The sequence below is a fragment of the Ambystoma mexicanum genome, chromosome 13, assembly GCF_040938575.1.
Source record: "Ambystoma mexicanum isolate Mex_15411 chromosome 13, UKY_AmexF1_1, whole genome shotgun sequence".
Taxonomy (NCBI): Eukaryota; Metazoa; Chordata; class Amphibia; order Caudata; family Ambystomatidae; genus Ambystoma; species Ambystoma mexicanum.
Window position 1 is genome coordinate 174,016,236 of NC_090938.1, and position 21,937 is coordinate 174,038,172.

Consider the following 21,937-nt stretch of genomic DNA (forward strand, 5'->3'; position numbering starts at 1 on the left):
GGAAAGCCCCTTTTCACCATTAATAGGAAAGTGTTATGTGAAAGGGACATTTCTAGTATTCTTAAAGAACCATTGTTGACCTTTTTCTCATCATCCTTAAGAAAGTGTTAACACACCACTACTTAAGTTGCTTTGTAAAAAGAGACTTTTGCCATCCTTTAAGACGTCATTGCTTGGAAAAGACACATTTCATCATCCTTAGGAAAGTGGTATGTGAAAGAGACATTTATAATAATCGTAAAGAAACATTGTTTGAACAGAACATTTTCAATATTCTACATGAGACAAGGTAGAAGGTAAACATCCCCTTGATGGAAGGATTGTTTTGTTGGATTTACATACTTTGTTTTTGAACACTTTTTGCTGAATCTAAAGCAGAGACATTTACATAGCACCTTTTTGTTGTTTACTGCTTTATAATTTGGGACATTGTTTTGTGCCTTGGGAGGGGATTGTCATTCCCTTAGTTAAAGATCCCACCAAAGGAATTAGAACTTTGATCCGTTGTCCAGAAGTATGGGCAGAAACAGGGTTCTTGACACAGGACAGTGGACTCTTGATTTACCTGGTCATCCTGACTGAATCCTCAGTATTTTAGCTGAGGTAGGGAAACCCCTCTTTAGAGTAAGGGAAAGGTATATTTTCTAATATTTCTGGTATAATTTCTGGTATAATAAATGATTATGCCAACAACCATGCCACCTGTGTGTCAGTCTCCCCCTTCTGCACCCTTACACGTGTTCAAACGTTATGTATATCTACTTGGCAATTGGTCATACATGTTATACTACGTTATTTGCAGTTTGCTAACTAATTACTGCTTTTAAAAAAAGTTATAATTGAATGTTCACTGCTATGAATATGTTAAACTAAAATATCTAGCTGAAAATTGGTTGGGAAGTGGTTACAAAAGTAATTTATAAACAGATTGCCCCCCTCTGGGACCAGACGACATCATCAATCACCCTTTGGCCTGAACACCTTAACCCCTCGTCAGTCGTCCCAATGTCTGGATAGCCCTGGCTTAATAGACTGCCCTCCAGACTATCATCACACAACCAAGAAAAATGTTCTGCTGCACAGAAAATAAGTACCCGCTGAGCTATCTAACTGCAAACAATTATGGGCAAGCATTAAGTACTTCTGCAAGCCCCAGAGTGACAGCCAGATGCCACCCTGGATGTTATGCATGAAAAACTGGCAGAGAAATACTGACGGCACCACAATCAGAACACGCCTCAGGTCACATGCACAAAACCTGCCAATGTCATACAAGATACAAGTCTACCTCACACACCATACTGCAAGTCATCCCATGAAGGGTCCTCTGGGTTGAAATTGACACAGTGTGTTTTGTGCCTTCACAGGGATACTGAAACAGAGGCCAAAACCCAAATAGTCCTCTAACTCGTATTAGCCAATAAAGAGACAACACAGAGTGGATTGTGATATACCAAATGGAAGGTAACCCAGCTTTAATTGCAATGTAAAACTGGAGAAAAAACAAGATTAACATCCAAGCTCTTCCACTAGATTTTTCTCCACATCTCAACAGGAAACAGCAGTTTTTATAGCCATTTTGATGTCATAATCTATCACTCCTGGTCATTGGCTACTAAGCTACATATATCATTCTATATGTCCAACAATCCTTTGTCTAAGATCCCACCCATAAACCATCCCATAAAAATGTGCTACATCATCATGCTTGAATATTATTGGTATGCTCTAAATTACTTCAGCTGTGAAAAAGGACATGTGTTTATCGGTTAACATGCGGTCACACTCTCCGTGAAGTGGCGGCAAGATGACATGTTTTATTGTATATGGGCGGAGAGGGCAAGAGTATCGCCTTTGTCCTTAATTAAATAAAACAGCCCATTTTATCTCTGCCATGATGTCGCTGAGTTTCAAGGACCTGTTCTTACAACAGTAACTGCGCTATCCTGTTCTTGACAAATGTATGAATACTCTTATTATGAATCATTCTGCGTTCACCATGTGCATGATAATTATTTGTCTTTTATCAGTATCCATGTTTCTCTGTCACATTTAGCCGATCGCTGAGACATTCATCCGCCAACTTCTTTTGAAATTACCCGGGATGTTCACTTTGTCCCATAGACTTTAAATAGTCTGCCGTGTTATCGCAACTTGATTTACCTTGACAGTTGGATGCACACAATGGTATCTTGTTCCACCATGTAGCCCTCCGCTACGGAGTCTTGGACCTTCACATTCCTTTGAGGCAGCTACTATCTAGCTGGCCATAGCATTTTCCTGAATTAAATGTATTTGTTCAAATAGCGTGCTTAGCTTGGTCCTCTCTTAAAACTGCAGTGCTTAATTCTCTGCTGTGTCGCTGCAGTTTTAAAATGGCATTATTTTCATCTTCAGGACACCATTTTCTGCAATTATTTAGCTGTTTACCGAGTTCCTGGTGCATGTATGTCACATTATATTTCTCCCTATGGGTATCAGCAACCTTATCTGCCTACAGTTGTTCTGCCCTTCTTGTGTATTGAGTCCCTATCTTGTGTACATGCATTCCTGTCACCTAATCTATTCTAAACACACTGATTTTGCAAGATAATGCCTTGTCTGTTCCCTACTTGTGTGGCGCAAAATAACTATCCTTTGTGCAAGCTGCATTTCCAGGAGAATTTGAAGTGCAGTTTCAAATGTGTCCTCTCTTATCTTATAATTTCATTTTGTCTGAGGAAGGCAGGGGGGCAGAGCGTGAACATGCTCTTTAGTCAATAATTGCCCCACTACAATACCTTAGATACAGGGGCAGGAGTGCAGTGCCACAAATTGAACATTTCTCTGAATCTCAAACACCACAGCCAACATGATCCCCAGAGGATACATTCCAACTACGCACCCATTGATTCATGCACGCAGTCTCTTCGTACATGCCAACTGTTGAGATGGATTTCTAGAAGCTGCCTGTCCACAGATTTCAGGAGGCCACCCTAGTTAGTGACATGGGAACTCTGAGAGGTAAGATAACATACCCAGCCATGGAAAGTGTTGAGAGCGGTCACAGGTATTCTTAGGAGAGTGAGTGGGGGGTCATGGCCCACAATGAGTCCACACAGTGAAGCACACAATTCAATTTAGACAAGTAGTACAAAAATACTATATTGCATGCCCAAAACACGCACTAGGAAATGGAATAAGCAGATGATAATTTTACATGACAAAACGATCAATTATAAAACATAAATGCAGTCTCCTTCAGGTTCTTAGAAATGCATTCAGTAACTTATTCAACACAAAGAAGGTAAGTAGTGATACAGTACAATGAAACCAATTCACAATAAATGCAAATAAATAGCCACAAATTATACCATAACCTTTTAAGCCCAATCCCTATGGTGTATGAGGTAATGTGTCCAAAAGACACGAAGCTTCTTCTTGGGAGAAAAGGCAGGTATAAGAGCAGTTCTTGTGGTGGTGAAAGGTTCCAGAAGATATTTAACATTAATATTACAGATAGGTAAAATTCTACTCCTGTCTTTCAGATACAAACTTTTTAGATCCGATGGTCAAGAAGTGATGGAATGGAATAACCAAAGTTTATTCTAATGTTTATTCTAAGGAGAACAGGGGAAGGTTAATGTGTTGCAATTACTTACCTTCCTCACTCTGATTTTCCCAGATGACTATGTAGGTTGACTGGGGTTTGCTGCAGGAAGGTTTTCTTACTGTTTATTCCGGTTAGGATGCAGGTTGAAGGATTTTTCTGATCGGCTGGTGGTGTAGTATGCAAACCCTGGTGAAGAAGGCAAGCAGGATTCACAACTGCAGTACCCTTCTGGACACCTCACAGGAACCAGGGAAGTGACTTCCACTGACAGTCACTGCACAGCGACAATGGCATGCGTCTCCCCCATCACGGTTGAAGACAATCTTCCAGAGCAGGATCCTTTGAGGCTGGGAAGCTGAAGCTCGGCAGGAAGGTGACTTGTGGCGCATGCTGGTGACTACCGAAGTTCTGGAGAAGAATGCATAACCGCGTCGGCTGTACCGAGGTAGCCCACTGAAGAGTGGGTCAGTCCAGGGCCACTTCCAAAGGCTCAGGACAGCTCAATCCCATGATTGCAGCAAGACTGGTTGGTCCCAACAGTCCATGGTTGAAGCATCTCTCAGGGACTTCACAGATCAGGCAGTCCAGCAGGGATTCACTGGGCCAATCGCAGGAAGGGGATGCCGGGCCTCTGCAGGAGTCATCCACGGATCTTCAGTCAGCTGCTTTTCTACACAGGATTCTTGGCTCTAATGCTGTTCTGAATAAATTACTGCAGGAGTCCACTTCTTGTCCTGAAGCTTGATTGGAAGCATGTTCAAGCCCACCAATGGTATGGAACTGCACATTTAAACAGCCAGCAGTGGTCCAGTCAGGGACCACTGAGTTTCACTCATGCCCCACATGTGGACTTTCAGGCACCACAGTGAGGAGTGGGACAAGACAGCCCGGCCCCTTCCTGGACCAAGCACACACAAAGGCATCACAAGCCAGTAAAATCAGCAGCTTTCCCGGGCATGTGCATGAACGTCTATGGGATTTCCTGACCTGAGTAGGCAGCAAGAAGGCCAAACAACAATATGGCCCAAGAACAAGCAAAACGTCTCATGGCACAGCAATTTTAGGGCACTAGCCATTTTGAGTAGCCATACACAGTAAATGCAAATGTGCACACCAAAAATCATGTAAAGATGTATCTGCTGCCAACAGCTTGTCTTTCGGCACATATACAAGTAACCAAAAATCCCAAGTGTAAAACACTGGGGTGATACAAACGTATCCCCATTGCACTGCATGGTAAAATGCTGTGTGCACCGTCAAGACGTTACCAAAAAGGTAAAAAGACCAAAGGGAAACCTAGTTTCCCAGTACTGATAGTCTGAAGGAGTAATATGTTTGCATTTAACAAAATGGGCAAAAGGCCGGGGAGTGAAGCAGAAGGCTTTGCTTCCCTGTAAAAATGTAAGGACAGATTAAAAACAAAAAGTGTTTGGGGGGTCTATAGATTATGGAGGCAAAGTTACCAAAAGAGAAATCTTTCCTAACACCAGCAGCGATAAGAGTCAAATGTGTGCTATTAAAATTCCGAATAGCATACTAGAATATAACAAGCAAGGCTTTTACACATTTGTAAATGTGTTTAGGGCATTGCAATGGGCTATGCACATCATAACGGGATGCTGTGCTTTTTCTGTGGGATTTTCCAAAACTATTACCACCTAGCTATATTCCAATTTAGGAGCAGGATATTTTTTCGTCAAGAAACATTGCTATTTGAAATGTTTGTTTCTTTCCAAAACCCAATCTTGCCAAGCCCGACATCTGCCCACCACACCTGTATGCCATTCTTCCTGTACTGTTTACCTCTGTGCTCTGATTTGGTGACTAATGAATAGATTGAACTCGGGAGGAATGAAATATGGATAGTGAATACTGGAACGCACCATTTTGCTTGGATTTATAGGCATTTTTATACAGACAGACTAGAAGAATATAGAAATTAGGGACACACTATTGATGCATGGATACATGTTCTTAGAGAGGCAACAGTTTCACCTCACTGATGATGCCCAACAAGGCTGAAACACGTGTATGGGGTTAGTGATGGTACTCTTGTTCAGAGGAGAATTGCCTAGAATTTCGGTGCTGGACTTCCCTTGGGCAGGACAAAGGCTGATATGCGGGGAAATTTCTTCCGTGTGAAAGGGACACTGAGCTAAAAACTTGGTAGAGTCTCTCCCAGGGGTTATTCACCCAAGAACAGGTCATTGGGCTGTATTTGTGCTGGTAGAGAGATTCCCAGACCCCCCCCCCCCCTTTGTTTTACATGTTTACAGATCAATGTTGATATTGTGTGTGTTTTTACTGTACAACTCTATGCACACTGCAGAGACAAAACAAATTGTGTTGTACGAAACCCGAACACATTAAATACATGTTTTAGGAAAAATACGATTTTGAGATGGAGTCTTCCAGCATATGAGCTATATGTGTTGATGCCGCCATCTTGTTTGTAATTCAGCGATAAATGTCTGCGAACGTCAGAAGAAGTCTGGACTAATGGGAACTTTGGTTGAAGTCATATCACAGCGCCTTTTGTCCAATACGCTCCAGTTGAAAACGTCATCACGTTTGCAGCCTAAGGTAGGCCCACTTCATACAACTATTTTAGGACATCATAATGTAAACTGTTTTCTTTATAACAGCTAGTAACTTGTTAATTATTTAAATCTCTTTATATAGGTAGGTCGGACAGTATTATGTATTAAATCATCAGTCACAATCGTATTCTTTGCACGCTGTGTTTAAATGTTGCTATTTGGTAGGGCTTTGGTGCAACCTATAAACTGAGACTATCGGCATAGGAGGGAGAAACAGCTAGCTTGTGAGTGCTGTTGGGCTTTTACCGAACCATTGACCGCCCATAGCCATGCTGAATTGTCAACATTCAACCGACTGCATGACAATCCGAGTCTAAAACACACCCTCAAGCTAGTTGTTTCAAGTAGTAACATAAAACTTTGTGCTGCTGTGGGGCCATTGAAATTTCATTGTCATTTTTATGTCCGGGCAATCTTCTGAGAGAGAGTTTAATTGTAGTAAAATGTCTTTGAAAAGTGTGCCTTCGGACACTATTTATAAGCAATGTGTGTATTCTCACATTGATTTGATTTCATTTTTTATAACACTCTAAATCACCCAAATGTCAGAGGACATTGTGATTGGTAATTTATAACAGGCTTAATACCCAGAGGTTTCTAAGTGTGAACCCGGGGATCGAACCTGTGTTGCTCTGTGTCGTCTTGCTTCCAAGGCGAGCGTGTTGCCCCTGAGCTATCCTCCCGTCCATTGATTCCTTCCACAGGATTCCTGTTAAAACAAGGATTGGGTAATCATTATTTCTTGTATATAGGCATTCGATATGCATTTACCAGACACTGGCAATATTTGCCATTTTATGGACAGCAGCTGTGCCTTTATGGCAGTGCATGGCAAATGTCTATTCCATGCTTCTGAAAAATTAAAAACTGTGGAGTTTGCTACTAATTGCTCACTGTTGTCATGCACATAATGAAAATAACTGCAATGTAAATGGATTCACAAGTTATGCTGTAAATGCACGCTGCTTGAGGAAGGGACCTTCAACCCCTACACTGCATTGTTGCCAACCCCACCACCAACATCACAAGGAGATGGGCATTGCTTCCCTGCTCTACCCCAGTTTGCAGGAGGTTGGCTGTGAAAAGATCAGATTCACAAAATCCAAAAGTCCACTTTCCAGAGGCTGTGGCAGAATGGGCTGGGTGATTTTGGCTGGTCATGGCTATTGGAAACATACACAAAGGTCACATCTGTTGTCCTTGTGGGCTCTTGCCTTTCGGACAGTTGGGGGCTGGTCACTCTGGATATGGCACTAAACCTCAATCTATTTGAGATGTTGGCCTGGCTGAACATGTTATTTGCCATAGCAGATGGAGCTGAACATCATCCGTAAACATCTAAAATATTAGAGCAAGTTGCTGGCTTCACCGAGGCAGAGGCCGATGGATGAGTTGATAAAATGTTGTAGACTTAAATTTCAAACTCAGAATATAAAACTGGCTTGAGGGCTGCAGTAATGCTCATGGATTTACCAGCCCCACTTCATGGGGAATACCATGCTGGTTAACATCCCGCCAGCCGAAGCTAAGCTAGGCCCGAGTGAAGCCAGGTCCCCAGTGAGGGATCAGGGCCAATTACCGGCATGTACTTGCCCTGAAGCAGAGCTGATACCAATTCGCACCCTGGTATATGTTTGGGGTGTGAATAGTTGAAATCGTTTTTTTTTTGCACAGGAGATGTGCTCGGTATGTATTGCGCTATCCCAATCTCAGTTGGAAAAAAAGATGGTTGCTGCCTTGGTAGCTGGAAAAGGATCCGTTTCCTTCTTCTATTTCTGTGGTGTATACTGAGGACAGGAACACAGTGCCACGACCGGAGCAGAAAGCAGTATTTGTATTTTTGTATTTTGTTTATTTGTAGTGCGCACCTTGCCCTTGGGGCATCTGGGCGCATGTTTAAAATGCAGTTACAGGTTCCAGCAAATAGATACAATGTATATTTAGCACATATTTACATAGAGTTCAGAGTATCGAATAGAGAGGCGCATCGGGCGCATATTGAAGAGGAAGTTACAGGTTACAGCAGATAGAAACAATAGACATTTAACACATTTTTACATAACGTTCAGAGCAACGAATATAGAGGAAGGAACAAGTCGGAATATACAGCCGAAGCGTTCTAAGTACAGTGAGCAAACAGTAATGAGATTGGCAAGGTGTAGAGATTATGATGAGGAGGCTAGGGCATCCCGTTCATGTAACCACAATTTAGTTTTAGCTTTGAAGGAGTGGATGTGCGGAACATTTCTGAGAGCATTCGGTAGGGTGTTACAAAGATTAGCCGCGAGACTGGGAAGCTCGAGTCTCCAGCTGTCTGAAGCTTGAAGCTAGGAATAGTCAGCGTTTGGGCCTGAGAAGATCTTAGAGGTCTAGTTGTTGTGTGTTGTGTGAAGCGCGTGGAAAGGTAAGCCGGAGCTGCGTTGTTCTGGGCCTTGTGTGTTAGTACAAGAGCTTTGAGGGATATGCGTTGAGTGATGGGTAGCTAGTGCAAATTGCGTCTCGTGTTAGATATGTGTGAGCGCCTGGGAACATTAAGAGCTGCCCTTATGGCGTTGTTCTATGTGACCTGGAGTTTGTCGATGTTTTTTTGACTAGTCCCAAGGTAAAGGGCGCTGCAGTAATCGATTTTGGACATGATGAGGGTTCTGGCGAGAATTAGACAGTTCTCAGTTGTCAGAAAGGGGCGACATGCTGTAATCAATTTGCAAGTATAGGATGATGCTGAGACAACGGCGTTGGTTTGACGATTGAGGGACAGAGTGGAGTCTAGATAAATTCCAAGAGTTTTTGTGACGTTGGAGACTTAGATATCGTTCCCATCAATGATGAAGGACTTATATTTGGGGTCAAGTTTCGTGAGTTTGTATTGGGAGCCAAGAATGATTAGTTCAGTCTTTTCATCATTAAGGCAAAGCCCATGATGAGCCATCCAGGCCTGGATGACAGTGTATACTCCAATGAGCACTTTAGCATCTGTTACATAATCGCCAGTGATAGGGATGAGTATCTGGGTGTCATCCGCATAATTAGTGTAGGAGACACCCAGATAGTCAAGTATATCAAAGAGCGGTTTAGTAAACACGTTATAAAGTGTGGGAGAAACACAAGATCCTTGTGGAACTCCGCACGGGACGTGGGCTGGATCTGCTGCGGCTAGGGGAGAGAAGACCCTCATGGTTCTGTTTGCCAGAAAGGAGCTGATTCAGGACGTGGCTGCGTCAGAGAAGTGGGGCGCAATTTTGAGGTGGTGGGAGAGGATTTGGTGATCGACCAAATCAAAGGCTGCTGAAAGATCAAGGAGGAGCAGGAGCGCCAGTTTGCCCTTGTCTTTCAGCTCCTCAATTTGGGTTTTCAAATCAATAAGGGCTGTCTCTGTACCGTGTCTGGGACGGAAGCCAGATTGTCTAAGCCCTAAGAGATTGTTGGTTTCAAGATAGTCCTGGATTTGGAGATAAGCTGCACGATCCAGAATTATGAGAAGGTAAGGCACCGTGGTGATGGGCCTGTAGTTAGAAGGATTACTGGGATCAAGATTGGGTTTTTTGATTAAAGGAATGACCCAAGCATCCTTAAGGTTGTCAGTTACAGTGCCCGATTTGAAGGAGGCATTAATAAATGAGGTAATGAATGGGGCAAGGTCGTGTGGGGTTTTATAGGACGGGGGTTTACCGGTTGAGTCAGGGAGGTGGCTTTTTTAGTATTAATTTTAGCTTGGAGCATGGCCATTTTGTCAAGCAGTGCCTTTTGAATATTGGAGCACCAATCTGTGTCTGGGCTGACCGTATCAAGCGGGGCAACAGGCGACTCAAGTTCTTTGAGGATCTTAAAGAGTTCCTTGGTATTTGATTGGGCTTGAATGATCCTTTTGTTATAAACTTCCTTTTTTGCAACTAGGATGGCTTCCTTGTAGGTGAGGGAGGCTGTGGTAAGGTTGTTTTTGTTGACTAGAGAAGGTGAGCTTTTCCAATGAGCCTCAGCTTTTCTTTTTTCGTTACGCAAATCGCGTAGGTGCGGGGTAAAGCAAGAATTAAGGTGGAGCCGCGTTTTTTGTTTGCGCAGTTTGAGGGGGGCAATGGTGTTAAGGGCTTTTAGCATGGCACGGTTGTAGATGTCTACTAGCGCTGTGGGGTCCGAGCATGTGGTGGACACCGAGTTCAAAAGAGGAAGGATGAGTGGGAGTAATATTTCAACCGTAATGTCCTTTTTGTTGCGTGTGGAGGTGGGAGGGGCAACGTTAGGTTTATCTGTAGTTGGGCTAGAATTAATGGAGAATTATATTTTATGGTGATCAGACCAGGCGCATGGCGACACAGAGGTGACGTTAAGCGCACAGTTCATGTCCGAAACCCAGTCAAGAGTGCGACCCTTGATGTGGGTGGGCTCGTTGACGTGTTGGGTGAGACCGAAGTCGGCCAGGACTAGGTCAGTGGCGTTAGCGTCATTCATATCTTGGTAGCCTAAATTGAAGTCTCCCAGTATAATGATTTGCGAGTTAGGCTTAGTGCTGGTAGCTAAGATAGAAGACAGGTCCTCTGCAAATGATAAGGTAGGGCCAGGGGGCCTGTAGATGAGATGAACAGTGGCTGTGTGATTAGGTGTGATTGGCTGTTTGATAGACAGTAATTCTGCTGATGGCAGCCGCATGCTTTTGGCAGCTCTGATGTTAAGCGAGCTCTTAAATATGAAGGCTAGTCCACCCCCCTTAGTTTGGTTGGTGTCCCTGTCGCACCTGATAATGGAATAGTTGTCAGGGATGGCCAGGGTCAAAGAAGGGCCGAATGCTGCATGCAGCCAAGTTTCTGTGATTGCGAGAAAGTCTAGATTTTCATTGACAATGAGATCTGCATTATCTAAGGCGTGTGCAGGGACGGAGCGTGCGTTGGTGATCGCACCTTTGAGTTTGGGGGCCGTGGTTGCATTGTGAACAAGAGGAGGAGAGTCGATTTTAGGATCCGAGTGGGCCGTGGTTTTGTTGTCGATGGAGTTTGAGATTATGTTGAGTGTGGGATTGATCTCTGGTAGGACCAGTGGTGACACCTAGAGGGTAGTCTTAGGTTTCTGACTGATGAGGCGCAGGGTTGACTGGAATGTTTAGGTGAGGTCGATATTATGTGATGAGGCAGTGGTGGACAGTTGGTCGCGGTGTGTGCCTGAGATAGAGAGGAGCCCGCAGTGGGGTTCAGAGTGCCTCTGACAGGCATAGTGTAGTGTCTAGCGGGTGTAACTGAGTTGTTGATTGTTGTCGGTTGATGTAGAGGTAGGTGGCGCAGGAGCGAGCCGAGACTGGAATTTCTAATGCTAGTAGGGCATGGTTGATTGGGGTTAGGTTTGGTGGCGAAGTGTAGTAGCCAGAGGGCGGGATCGTTTAGATAAGGGTTAGAAGCTGTCATAATGAGCGCGATAGGTCGTTCAGGAAATGTCGTTATACTAGTTGTGGGGGTGGGCGAGACATAGAACTGTGCGGTGAAGGTGAAGAGCGGTGACCAGGTTAGGATCTGAAAGGTGAGCAATAAGTACGTGGCGAAATGCCGGGTGGACAGGGGGGCATGCTTTGGTGCACTATCAGGTGAGGATAAGTGATGTTTATCAGAGGTGCAATGCATTTTAAGGGCTAAATTGAAGGTAAAGTGAAGTAGGAGAAGAACTGATGTTATCTGTCTAGACAGTAGGTCAGAACCAATTGTGCAGGTGAGTGCAATAAGAGGTAGGATAGGCTGGCAAGCAGGTACAAATACCGGCATAGGGTGGTGTCTAGTAGATGCGCAATGAGAGGGCTAGGTAGTGTACAAGTCAGATGCCTCGTGGGTCACCGTAAATGCAGTTCGTTTTGACTAAGAGGGCATGAATGTAGCAGGTCTAGAGAAGCAACCAATCAAGAGGTACAGTGATCAAGCTAAGCAGGAAGCAATTGAGATACACTTGCATGGAATATAAGCAAAAATGCGTGGGATATATGCTAAAAACAAAGGACTGGCAATCTGCCAATGTGGCACACTGGGTACAGTTCAATTTGACTGGTATAACGCTAATGCAGTAGGCCTAGAGTGGCAGCCGATCATAAGTGGCGCAGTGACCAAGCTGTGCAAGGGCAATTTAATTAGCTAGCATGGGCATAGGCAGACACGGAATAGGACAAACACAGTAATAGTGTAGGCAAGCTTTGCACAAATACAGGATGAACTGGTAGGCAGGGCACAGAATCACGGCTAGTGCTAGCAGGTTGCAAGTACTGGTAACATATGCAAGACATTATGTATAAAGGTAGCCAAGAAGACGCAGGCCGGCTTGCAAAGGTAGGAACGTGCGTGACAGGCTTTACGAATGCTGTGCACAAGCAAGTCTCAGGGCACAGGTAACAGTGAAGCCGCGCGTGGCGATAAAGTACAAGATGTCTATGGCCACGTAGGCAGATAGGTCAGCTGAAAGGTACCTGTGGTGTACTGCAGGGCTGTGTGATTACGTCGATCGTGGTCTTTGGAATTAGTGCTCCAGCACTCTCCCCCTTCAGGGGAATGGACAAAAGACTATGAAGTCACGACGGTACCGACCTGCGCCGTACTGCCGGTGCGGACAGGTGCAGACAGGAAGGGGGCCTTGGGTTCTGTGGGCCTTAGGTGAGGTGGGCCGGGTTCCGCCTCCGGCTTACCTTACAACCTATTAACATGGAGCAGGAAGGTTGCTAGGCAACCAAGATCAACAAAGGTGGCTCCATGTTGTGGCAGCCATCTTAGGGTTGGGAGGCCACGGCAACGGCTCCTCGTGGTGGTGGTCGGTTGTGATGGGTCATGTCCTGTATGTTGTGGCCTTCTTGGGGTGCAACTAAGGCAGTAGATCGCACAGCGAAGTGCAGCATCAGTTGTTCTGCTGATCCCGGTGAAATGAAGGAGTCGGCGTCTAGCTCACCCTGCAGCGAGCGGGCCTCGCGGGAAAGGCAGCTCTCTTCTTGCTGTTGCTGTCGGGCTCCAGCCCTGTGGGTGAATGCAGCAGGCTGAGGTGCAGACAGGAAGGGGGCCTTCAGTTCTGTGGGCCTTAGGTGAGGTGGGCCGGCTTCCGCCTCCGGCTCACCTTACAACCTATTAACACGGAGCAGGAAGGTTGCTAGGCAACTAAGATCAACAAAGGTGGCTCCGTGTTGTGGCGGCCATCCTAGGGTTGGGAGGCCACGGCAACGGCTCCTCGTGGTGGTGGTCGGTGGGGATGGGTCATGTCTCAGTAGTTAAGTGGGTATGGAGTGAGGGGGTGCGACAAGGGATGTTGGATGTCTTGGGGAACGAGAGGTGCGTGGAAGGGGGAGGTGGGGCGGGGGAGGCAACAGGGTGTGGCTAGGGGGTCTTTGAGGATATCAAAATGGCGGAGCTTGGTGAAGGGGCTCGGGTGGCTGTCGGCACACGGGTGGGACACTGGCACTTCTCGCCCGTGTTTCCAGCCACCTGATTGGCTGAGCACCCCTCTCCGGGTACGAATATCACATTTCTTTCATGCTTCATGCCAGATCCCTCCTGATACTAAGCACCGTAATAAGTGTTATCAGCTAGATTAATGGGACTTAATGTATCCACCTCTAAAGCATTATGGTCTGAGTCAGTCCAATGCCCTGAATGCTGAACACTGATTTCTGCGATGAACGCTTTATTCGCTGAACTAATTACTAGCCTCCTTATGTCAAAAAAGCTACATTATAGAGCAATGGGAGTTTCCAGTTGTATCTCTGATAAAAAAATACATCTAATGCAGTAAGAGATTTGGTCTGGCACTGAGCTGATGTATAATAGTCTGCTGCTAACTTGACCAAACTGTTTAATCCTGGGCTATTTGCTTTTTTACTGTTTGTTGTCTGCGTAATTGGGACTGCTTACAGAAAGACTGAGCACTAGTTCGAAGAACTGTACATATCGTTTGAGTTGGGATGTTCATTTTGACAAGTGTTGGTCTGCAGGATTCTTGGTTGCCATGTTCTTCCTCTCGCTGGCGTGTGCTTGCATACTCTGCTCTTCCTCTATGTGACTGATAAAATGTATTTATTGATATTAATATGCCAAGACCACACAGGTTACTTCGCTGAATGTACCGTGAGATTTAAGCTATTTCTAAGGACAAAAAAAATCAACCTGTGTAACCAGCTCAAACTTGTATTTCTTCTTTATTTCAGGTTTCTCCGGGCGACTGAGAATTACTATAATGGTTGCCACCAAAATATCTCTCTCTGCCTGAGACTGAATAACCAATTTCATTTTGTTATATATATTCAGCTTATATGCAGCACTTTTACAATTCCAGGGTCCACATCCTGGGAAACGACATTGGACATCCTTTGAGAATGTTTCAGAAACCTCAAATTGTAAGCTATGCGTCTATCTCTTGACTGTGTTACATGTCTCAACTGCACTTTAGTGTCATTATGCCTAAATATGTTAATTTTGTACTTTGCTCGTGACCAACCGCCACATCAAAATGTTTATAAATGCACAGACGTTACATGTCCACCCCCAGAGTCCTCTTATTTTTAGTTCAAGACATATTTAAAGGAAACTGCTCAAAGTCCACCAAATATCTGTCAATTGGCCTTAAAGCCCCAAAGCCCTCATGGTTGTGAAATCTGCCTCATTCCTGCACCCAATGGAGTCCTAATAATATTGATAACTATAGTTTAGTTTAAAACTAACATTATAAGAAATGAATCCCTGCTTCAGATTAGATGATATGTTCAAAATCACAAGGATCTGTCACAGAGAGAGCCTTGCACCAGGATAACTTTGTAATAATAATTAGGTTAATTAGTAAGGAAACACTTTCTCCGAAAAGAACTATGCCTTGCATACCTTTATTATATTGAGGGTATCATATAGTGATATGATATGATATGGCATTTATAACGCGCCTATGCACAAGTGCTTCAAGGCGCGATGAGGCATGGGAGGGGAACAAAGGGAGGACGGACAACGATCCTACTAGGCCAGGTGTCATTCAGATTGCGCAAGGGAAAGGGGCAGGGACAGTGCAGTACAAGATGATAACAATAAGTAACGGCCAACATGTGGCAAGTGCAAGTAGGGGGACTGTAGAGATACAGAAACAGTCACCAAGCGCGGGGGTTGTCAGGTGGGCAGTGGAGGTGTGAGACACTGGCGGGGTAGGGACGCGGGCCCGAGATCAGAGGGTGTCCAGGTAACCTGTGCAATTCAGGTTACAGCCAAGAGGTCAGCAGAGGAGAGGAGGAGAAAAAGCAGAAGCAAAGAGAAAGGTGTTGGGGTGTTTCCGGAACCGGAGATGCTTCTCCTCAAGTTTAATTTAGGCAGGGAGGCTGTTCCAGAGGGAGGCACCCAGCCGAAGAAAGAGATCTACCACCAACTCGTTGCTTGGAGAAGCGAATGACCCTGAGGGAGTTGTAGGCGGATGAGTGAAGAGCTCGAGAAGGAAGATATTTAGGAAGAGAGAGTTAAAGGTATTGAGGCCCCAGGCCCCAGAAGGGCTTGTGGGTGATGCAGAGGGTTTTGAACTTAATCCTCGCAGCCACTGGGAGCCAGTGCAGAGATTTCAGTCCTTGAGAGATTTGATCCCTGGGCTTGAGGCCAAGGACAAGTCTCGTAGTCCTGTTCTGGATAAGTTGCAGAGGGCAGAGAGTAGAGCAGGCAGATTTAGAAAGAGGCTGTTGCAATAGTCAGCCTAGAGAGAACCAGAGCTCTGGAGACAGTGAGCTTCTGGGGGAAGGAGAGGAAAGGAAAAATACCTCTGAGGCGGTGCAGCTGGTAGTGTGACTTCATAGAGATGTCAGAGATGTGAGGAGAGAAGGAGAGTGTGGAGTCGAAGATGACCCTGAGATTTTTAGCCTTGCAGGTGGGAGCAGGAAGAGGGCCAAGAGAGGCCGGCCAGAGAGCTACAGGGAAGGAGGGAGCGGGTGTGCCGATGAGGAGACTCTGTCTTACTGGCATTAAGGCAGAGGTCATTGGCGGCACACCACTCCTGGATAGCAGACAGACAGTCAGAGATGAGAGAAGGAGAGGAGGAGGCCGAGGGTAGCCTGAAAATGAGCTGGGTGTCATCCGCATAGCACTGAAAGTTTGGGCAGAGAGCGGCGATGCAGTGGGCAAGGAGTGCCAGGTATTGGTTGAACAGCCAAGGAGAGAGGTTAGATCCCTGGGGGACACCACAGGTAGTGGGAAAGATAGCAGAGAGGACCTGGAAGGGTCGGTCAGAGAGGAAAGAAGTCAGCCACGCCAGAGCCTGACCAGTGACTCCCAGGTTATCACGGAGACGGTTGAGCAGGATGGCATGGTTGACAGTGTCAAAGGCAGAAGAGAGAACAAGCAAGATGAGGACGCAAGGGTTGTTAGAGTCAAGGTTGGAGAGCAGTTCTTCACGGATGTTCAGGAGCACCATTTCCATGCTTCTGGCAGCTCTGAAGCCAGACTGATGGTCACAAAGACAACCAACAGATTCAGTGTGGAGATTAAGCTGGGAGTTGACCAGTTTCTCCAGGAGCTTGCCCAGGAAGGGAGTAATGGATATTGGGCGATAGTTAGCCGGGCAGGAGGGGGTCGGCAGAGCGTTTCTTAAGTAGAGGGTGCGCAAGGGAGTGCTTCAGGGGGGGTTGGGAAGACTCCAGTGGCGAAGGAGTGATTGCAGCCAGGGCAGGAGCCAGGGAGTCGATGTGGACCATGTAATCAACCACCCACCCTCCTCCACTGTCTTGCAAGTTAATTTGAGGTGTCAGCACTAGCCTTAGACTGAATCAAGTCCGACCTGCATAAATGGAGCAAAATGGTAAGAATTGGTAATACACTGCAATCCATCAAGATCTTCTGAACAGTCCTCAAAGGATCTACCACACCCTTTCAACTACTCGGTATCTTTGCGCATCATTAAGCTTGGTGGATCACTCATTCTCAATGTTCATGTTGATGCCATTCAAAACCTCCTTGTCTGTCTAAACAAAGGAGCTTAATACAGGGACAACCAGAAATGCCTCCACTTTCGAATTTGGGAAAGCAACCTTTGTTGAATTGGTGAACATAGAATTTGGTGAATCGCAACACTTAATAAGGCAATTGCCCCTTTGAGTGGCCACAGGAGTGGCGTGCCTCCCCTCTGGGATGAAGAAAGTTAAGACATAGGTGTTTGGTTACACTCTGATGTGTTTGATTTGCATGTGATCTCACATCCTCAAATCTGATACCCACAATTGGACTCGAAATCAAACCTCCGCCTAATGCTATTCCTGATGATCCGGCAACTAATGCAACTCCATCACATGCCTTGGCAATTTATCACTTCTGGGCTACTGTAACTGTATCCCTGGAGGCATTACTGAAAAGGAAGCACAGTATCTCGAGGGGATTCAGCACCACTCTAAAGAATTTGCCATTTTAACCTCCCTGATGGCTTGTCAATGGCCGTTGGGTTTCAAGTTCTGGGTACCATGTTATCTTGTCCTTTGGCTTTCACTATCATCTCTTTGTTAACAGCACTCAATCATGTCCTCCTTTCCCTCCTTCACCTCAGGAATCTTGGAAATAATGTCAACTATCTCACTGAAATCTGTCATGGGAGGGCTCACCGCTTCCCCATGCTGATCTCTTCAGAAACGGAAGTCATCTTTCCTCAGGCTCACAACGCCATTAATCCCCATCCCTCTCCTATCTCTTTCCAGCCTGTTTATCTTGCTCACTTGCCTGATGCTCGCAAACGTAGGGCCCTCTTTGACAGTAAATGAACTTCAACTGCGACAAATCATCACTACCCCATGTCTGCTGCTTGAATTAACCTTCTCAACATTCAGAAACACTGCCCACTTTTTAATCACTACTTTACAAATACTGTAATCTTCACACTTATGGTCTGCAAACTCTACTACTGCTCATGCCTACACCTTGGCCTTCCTCTTCACACCTTCCTCTCCGAAAAATTCCTCAAATTCGCTACCCGCTTTCTCTTCCACCTACCCAGATCCTCGCCACTTCTACCTGCTAGCACCATTCTGGTTTGTTCTTCATTACAAAACACTCGGTTTTCAAATGTCCTCTCTAGTCTACAAAGCTATCAGTGGTATGGTATTGGTTGACTGTATCCTTAGCTACTCACCATTTCATTCCCTTCGCTCCTTCTCTGCACTCATCCTGACACCCCAGAGCCTCCTTGGCTTCTGCTCTTTTTCCCTACTTGCCCTGCGCCCTTGGAACCCACTGCACAATACAATCAAAGCCAGCACGACTGTGGATCTCTTTGTTCGGCTTACAAATCACACATACCGCCCAAAGGCAGAGCGTGGCCTCCCCCATCTATCTATACCACTCCTTACAGTGCTGCATATTAATAAAATGTTGCATATTTGTAAACAATGCCGCTTTAGTTTGCAGGACTCCCCACTGCCCCCCCCCCAACCATGTCGATGTCACCATTGTAAATCACTTGTGTTTTTTGTTTGCCTTCTCTGTATCCCTAAATATCATGAACAGATGACCCTAGTAATTACAGAGCTCCTACTGTTGATTACCCTTTCTTTTGAGAAACATCCTATGGGAAACCAAATATATCTTAGGACCTATAAGTATTTGAATGCTACCCAATATTAATGATTAAAACATCATTTTAATAAATACATGTAAGTATGTAACATATGACAAATCATTGTTGTAGACATACATCAACAGTCACAAATGAAATACGTGTCACCAATAAATGATCAAGTATCAGAAAATTACACAATTAAACACCCTGTGTCAACCTTACACAGAAAAAGACAAATACACAAAATTCTGTACGATGAATCGAAGTTTTTCAAAATATTTTAGGATCTGTAGTGTATAATTCTAACACTGGTAAGTATGATGGAGATTCCTATAAAGCTGAACAACATGTTTCAGTCCCCTATATGCATGCTGGGATCTTCTTCAGGGGCTCTCGGATGTTGAAATTGCTGAGTGCCTATAACAAAAGAACATATATGTGCATCAGTAGTTTGAAGGGGTGGGAACTCTTATATTGGTAAAATTGGAACATATATTTGCATCGTTGGGAATATATATTTATATTTCAAGGGAGGACTGCTTTAAATAACAGTCTTTCCTAGTGATGCTGTCTTTCTCGAACATGTTGAAAAATTCTTCTGGTGACAAATTACATTTCTGATATGTCACCTGCAGCCATCAATTTACGAATTGTTTGTGACCTGTCTGTGACAATACAAAATAGAAATGTATGGCGTTGCTCTGCTATGGCAATAAAATAGAAATTGCCTGTTGGAATAGCAGCACCTTCATGCAGAAAAGGATGCAATGCCTACTTTCCCTCATTTGTATATTACTGTGTCGCGGATATATAGCCCTGCTGCAGTGCTGTTGAGCTGGGAACACCTGGAACTCGGGGACGTGTGGTCTGTGTCGGTCTGTGGACCGGCTCTGTTCTGTGAAAAAGAGGGAAATTGTTGGAGGGTAGCCCAAACGTGGAGTGGTTACAGCCTCTTAAACACTGTTGCCCGGAATATGTTAAATATACATGTATACGTGTACACCTCTGAACGCATTGCAGTGGTTTGGACTCATCGTTTTTATCATTATTGTACGGCCTCCGGCATTATCCTAGTGATGAATTGTCGGCAGAAACCCGGAAAGTGATGCGTGCGGCCTTTATATCAGTGACGTCATCCTGAAACCTGGAGCGTGACACGCATACAATGGGTCGACCATATCCTCCATTTTGGAAGTATGTATATATAGTGTAAGGCCCTATCCCTATATTGTGTTAAGTACTCATGTTGGTTGGTCTGGTTGTAAAGCCCACGTATGCAAAATAAAAAAATAACAAAAACAATAAAAATAACAATTGCTGCAGTTCATTACATTGTTCTCTCGCGTGTGGTGCTGTGATTTTGTAACAGCACTTACATTTCTGCATAGAAAGACCTATGCGGGATCAAGAGAAACTGTTGCTATACATATTTAATTCAACGATTGTTGCAATGAATATTGCCACTGTACAGTTTTTGCTTAGTTTAAATCTCTCAAACAATATCTGAAAAAACATCGTAATATTCTCTGTGTGGTTAGTGGAAAATTATTGATTCTGTTGATCGTTTCAACACTGCTTGGGATAATACTTAGATTTGGAAAAATACTGAATATATTGTAATCCTCTGTGTGTGTTCTACATTAATGATGGTATGCTCTCCTGGAGATACATTTTCTGTGTGGTTAGCGGAAAATTATTGACTATGATGATCGTTTTTACACTGGGTGGAGCACTATACGAATGCATAATCAAATGTTATAGAATCTGAGTGTAAGAAATATGAAATTCTACAAATACTGTACAATCGAAAATGTAACTAACTATGAATGATATATTGAAAAAGTTGATATTCAACTAAAACAATAAACACCAAATACAAATACAAATTCATTTATCAGGTTTGGGCGTGTACTCAGCGTTTCCTAGCTTTTCTTGAACACAAGGCCTGCGCTCTCACTGGAAGAGGGTCTGCAGGCTGTACAATGTGCCATCTCTTAATGTCTAGTTGTGTCGGAAAGCCCAAAATGGCCATCAAAGCTATTCTTACAGGTGTGGGCTCTCATTGGGACGTGCCAGGTATGGCATTTTTTTTTAATGTACTCTGCAAGCTTGTTTAAGTGACAGGCTCTTTTTGTTTTGCTGTGGATTGTTAGCGGTCTTCCCTTTCTTTCACAATTCTGCAGCAAACTACGTGTAGAGGAAAGACACCAGGATCATTACTGAACAGTCTGAGGATGTGTCATAAACAGGACACAGACTAATATGCCAAATATTGTCATATGGTGCTGCTATCCCTCTGTGCATTCATATATATATTTTTTTTTATTAATTTGATTTAATCGCACTTTGCAATTTTTTTTTACAAAAGAATAAGAAAAACACGTTCCTATTTACTCAAAGTCTTGAGATTATTTCATTTGTTCCTAAACACGTAAGTTCATTCGTCAGTTGGCCATTGGAAGAAACATAGATCAAAATTAATTCATAGATTCATCGATCCCCAACCATCAGTTTAAGGTTTCTCGTTAGGATTGTTAGGCTTTGTTATAGGATTTATAGTTTTGCCGCACAGTAGAATCAAATTCATAAATGCCACCACTGCAATCACTATAGAGGATTTTTCACCATTTAACAAAAGTGACCACCATCCATTCATATCTCCATCTGAACGTGATACCTGTGTTTGTTGGTGATTATGTTAGGTCTTTTGTTAGGTTATTATGTTAGGTCTTTTGTTAGGTGATTATGTAAGGTCTTTTTCGTAGGTGATTATGTTAGGTCTTTAAGTAGGTGATTATGTTAGGTCTTTTGGTAGGTGGTTATGTTAGGTCTTTTCGTAGGTGATTATGTTGGGTCTTTTGGTAGGTGATAATGTGAGGTCTTTTGTTAGGTGATTATGTGAGGACTTTTGTTAGGTGATTATGTTAGGTCTTTTCGTAGGTGATTATGTTGGGTCTTTTGGTAGGTGATTATGTGAGGTCTTTTGTTAGGTGATTATGTTAGGTCTTTTGGTAGGTGATTATGTTGGGTCTTTAGGTAGGTGATTATTTTAGGTCTTTTGTTACGTGATTATGTTAGGTCTTAAGGTAGGTGATTATGTAAGGACTTTAGATAGGTGATTATGTTGGGTCTTTAGGTAAGTTTTATGTTAAGTGCTTTGATAGGATGCCAAAGTGCATCAATGGGATCCTCTCAAACTCAAGAGCAGATGGAGCACAACATCCCTAAACAGCTACTCCCG

General features: G+C 44.2%; 1 protein-coding gene across 5 annotated transcripts in view; it reads left to right on the plus strand.

Annotated features, from left to right (window-relative positions):
* LOC138521037 (omega-hydroxyceramide transacylase-like) overlaps positions 1-20,010 on the plus strand; it is a 224,377-nt gene extending 204,367 nt beyond the window's left edge. For 2 of the 5 annotated variants that reach the window (XM_069633550.1, XM_069633549.1), the window contains 2 exons: positions 6,054-6,175; positions 14,342-20,010. In XM_069633550.1, the coding sequence (XP_069489651.1) occupies positions 6,054-6,175; positions 14,342-14,359 (140 nt within the window). In that variant the 3' untranslated portion in view covers positions 14,360-20,010. Of the gene's footprint in view, positions 1-6,053; positions 6,176-7,866; positions 8,148-14,341 lie in introns of those variants that run through there. The other 3 variants (XM_069633548.1, XM_069633547.1, XM_069633551.1) reach the window with 3 other exon arrangements.
* The last annotated feature ends 1,927 nt before the right edge of the window (positions 20,011-21,937 follow it).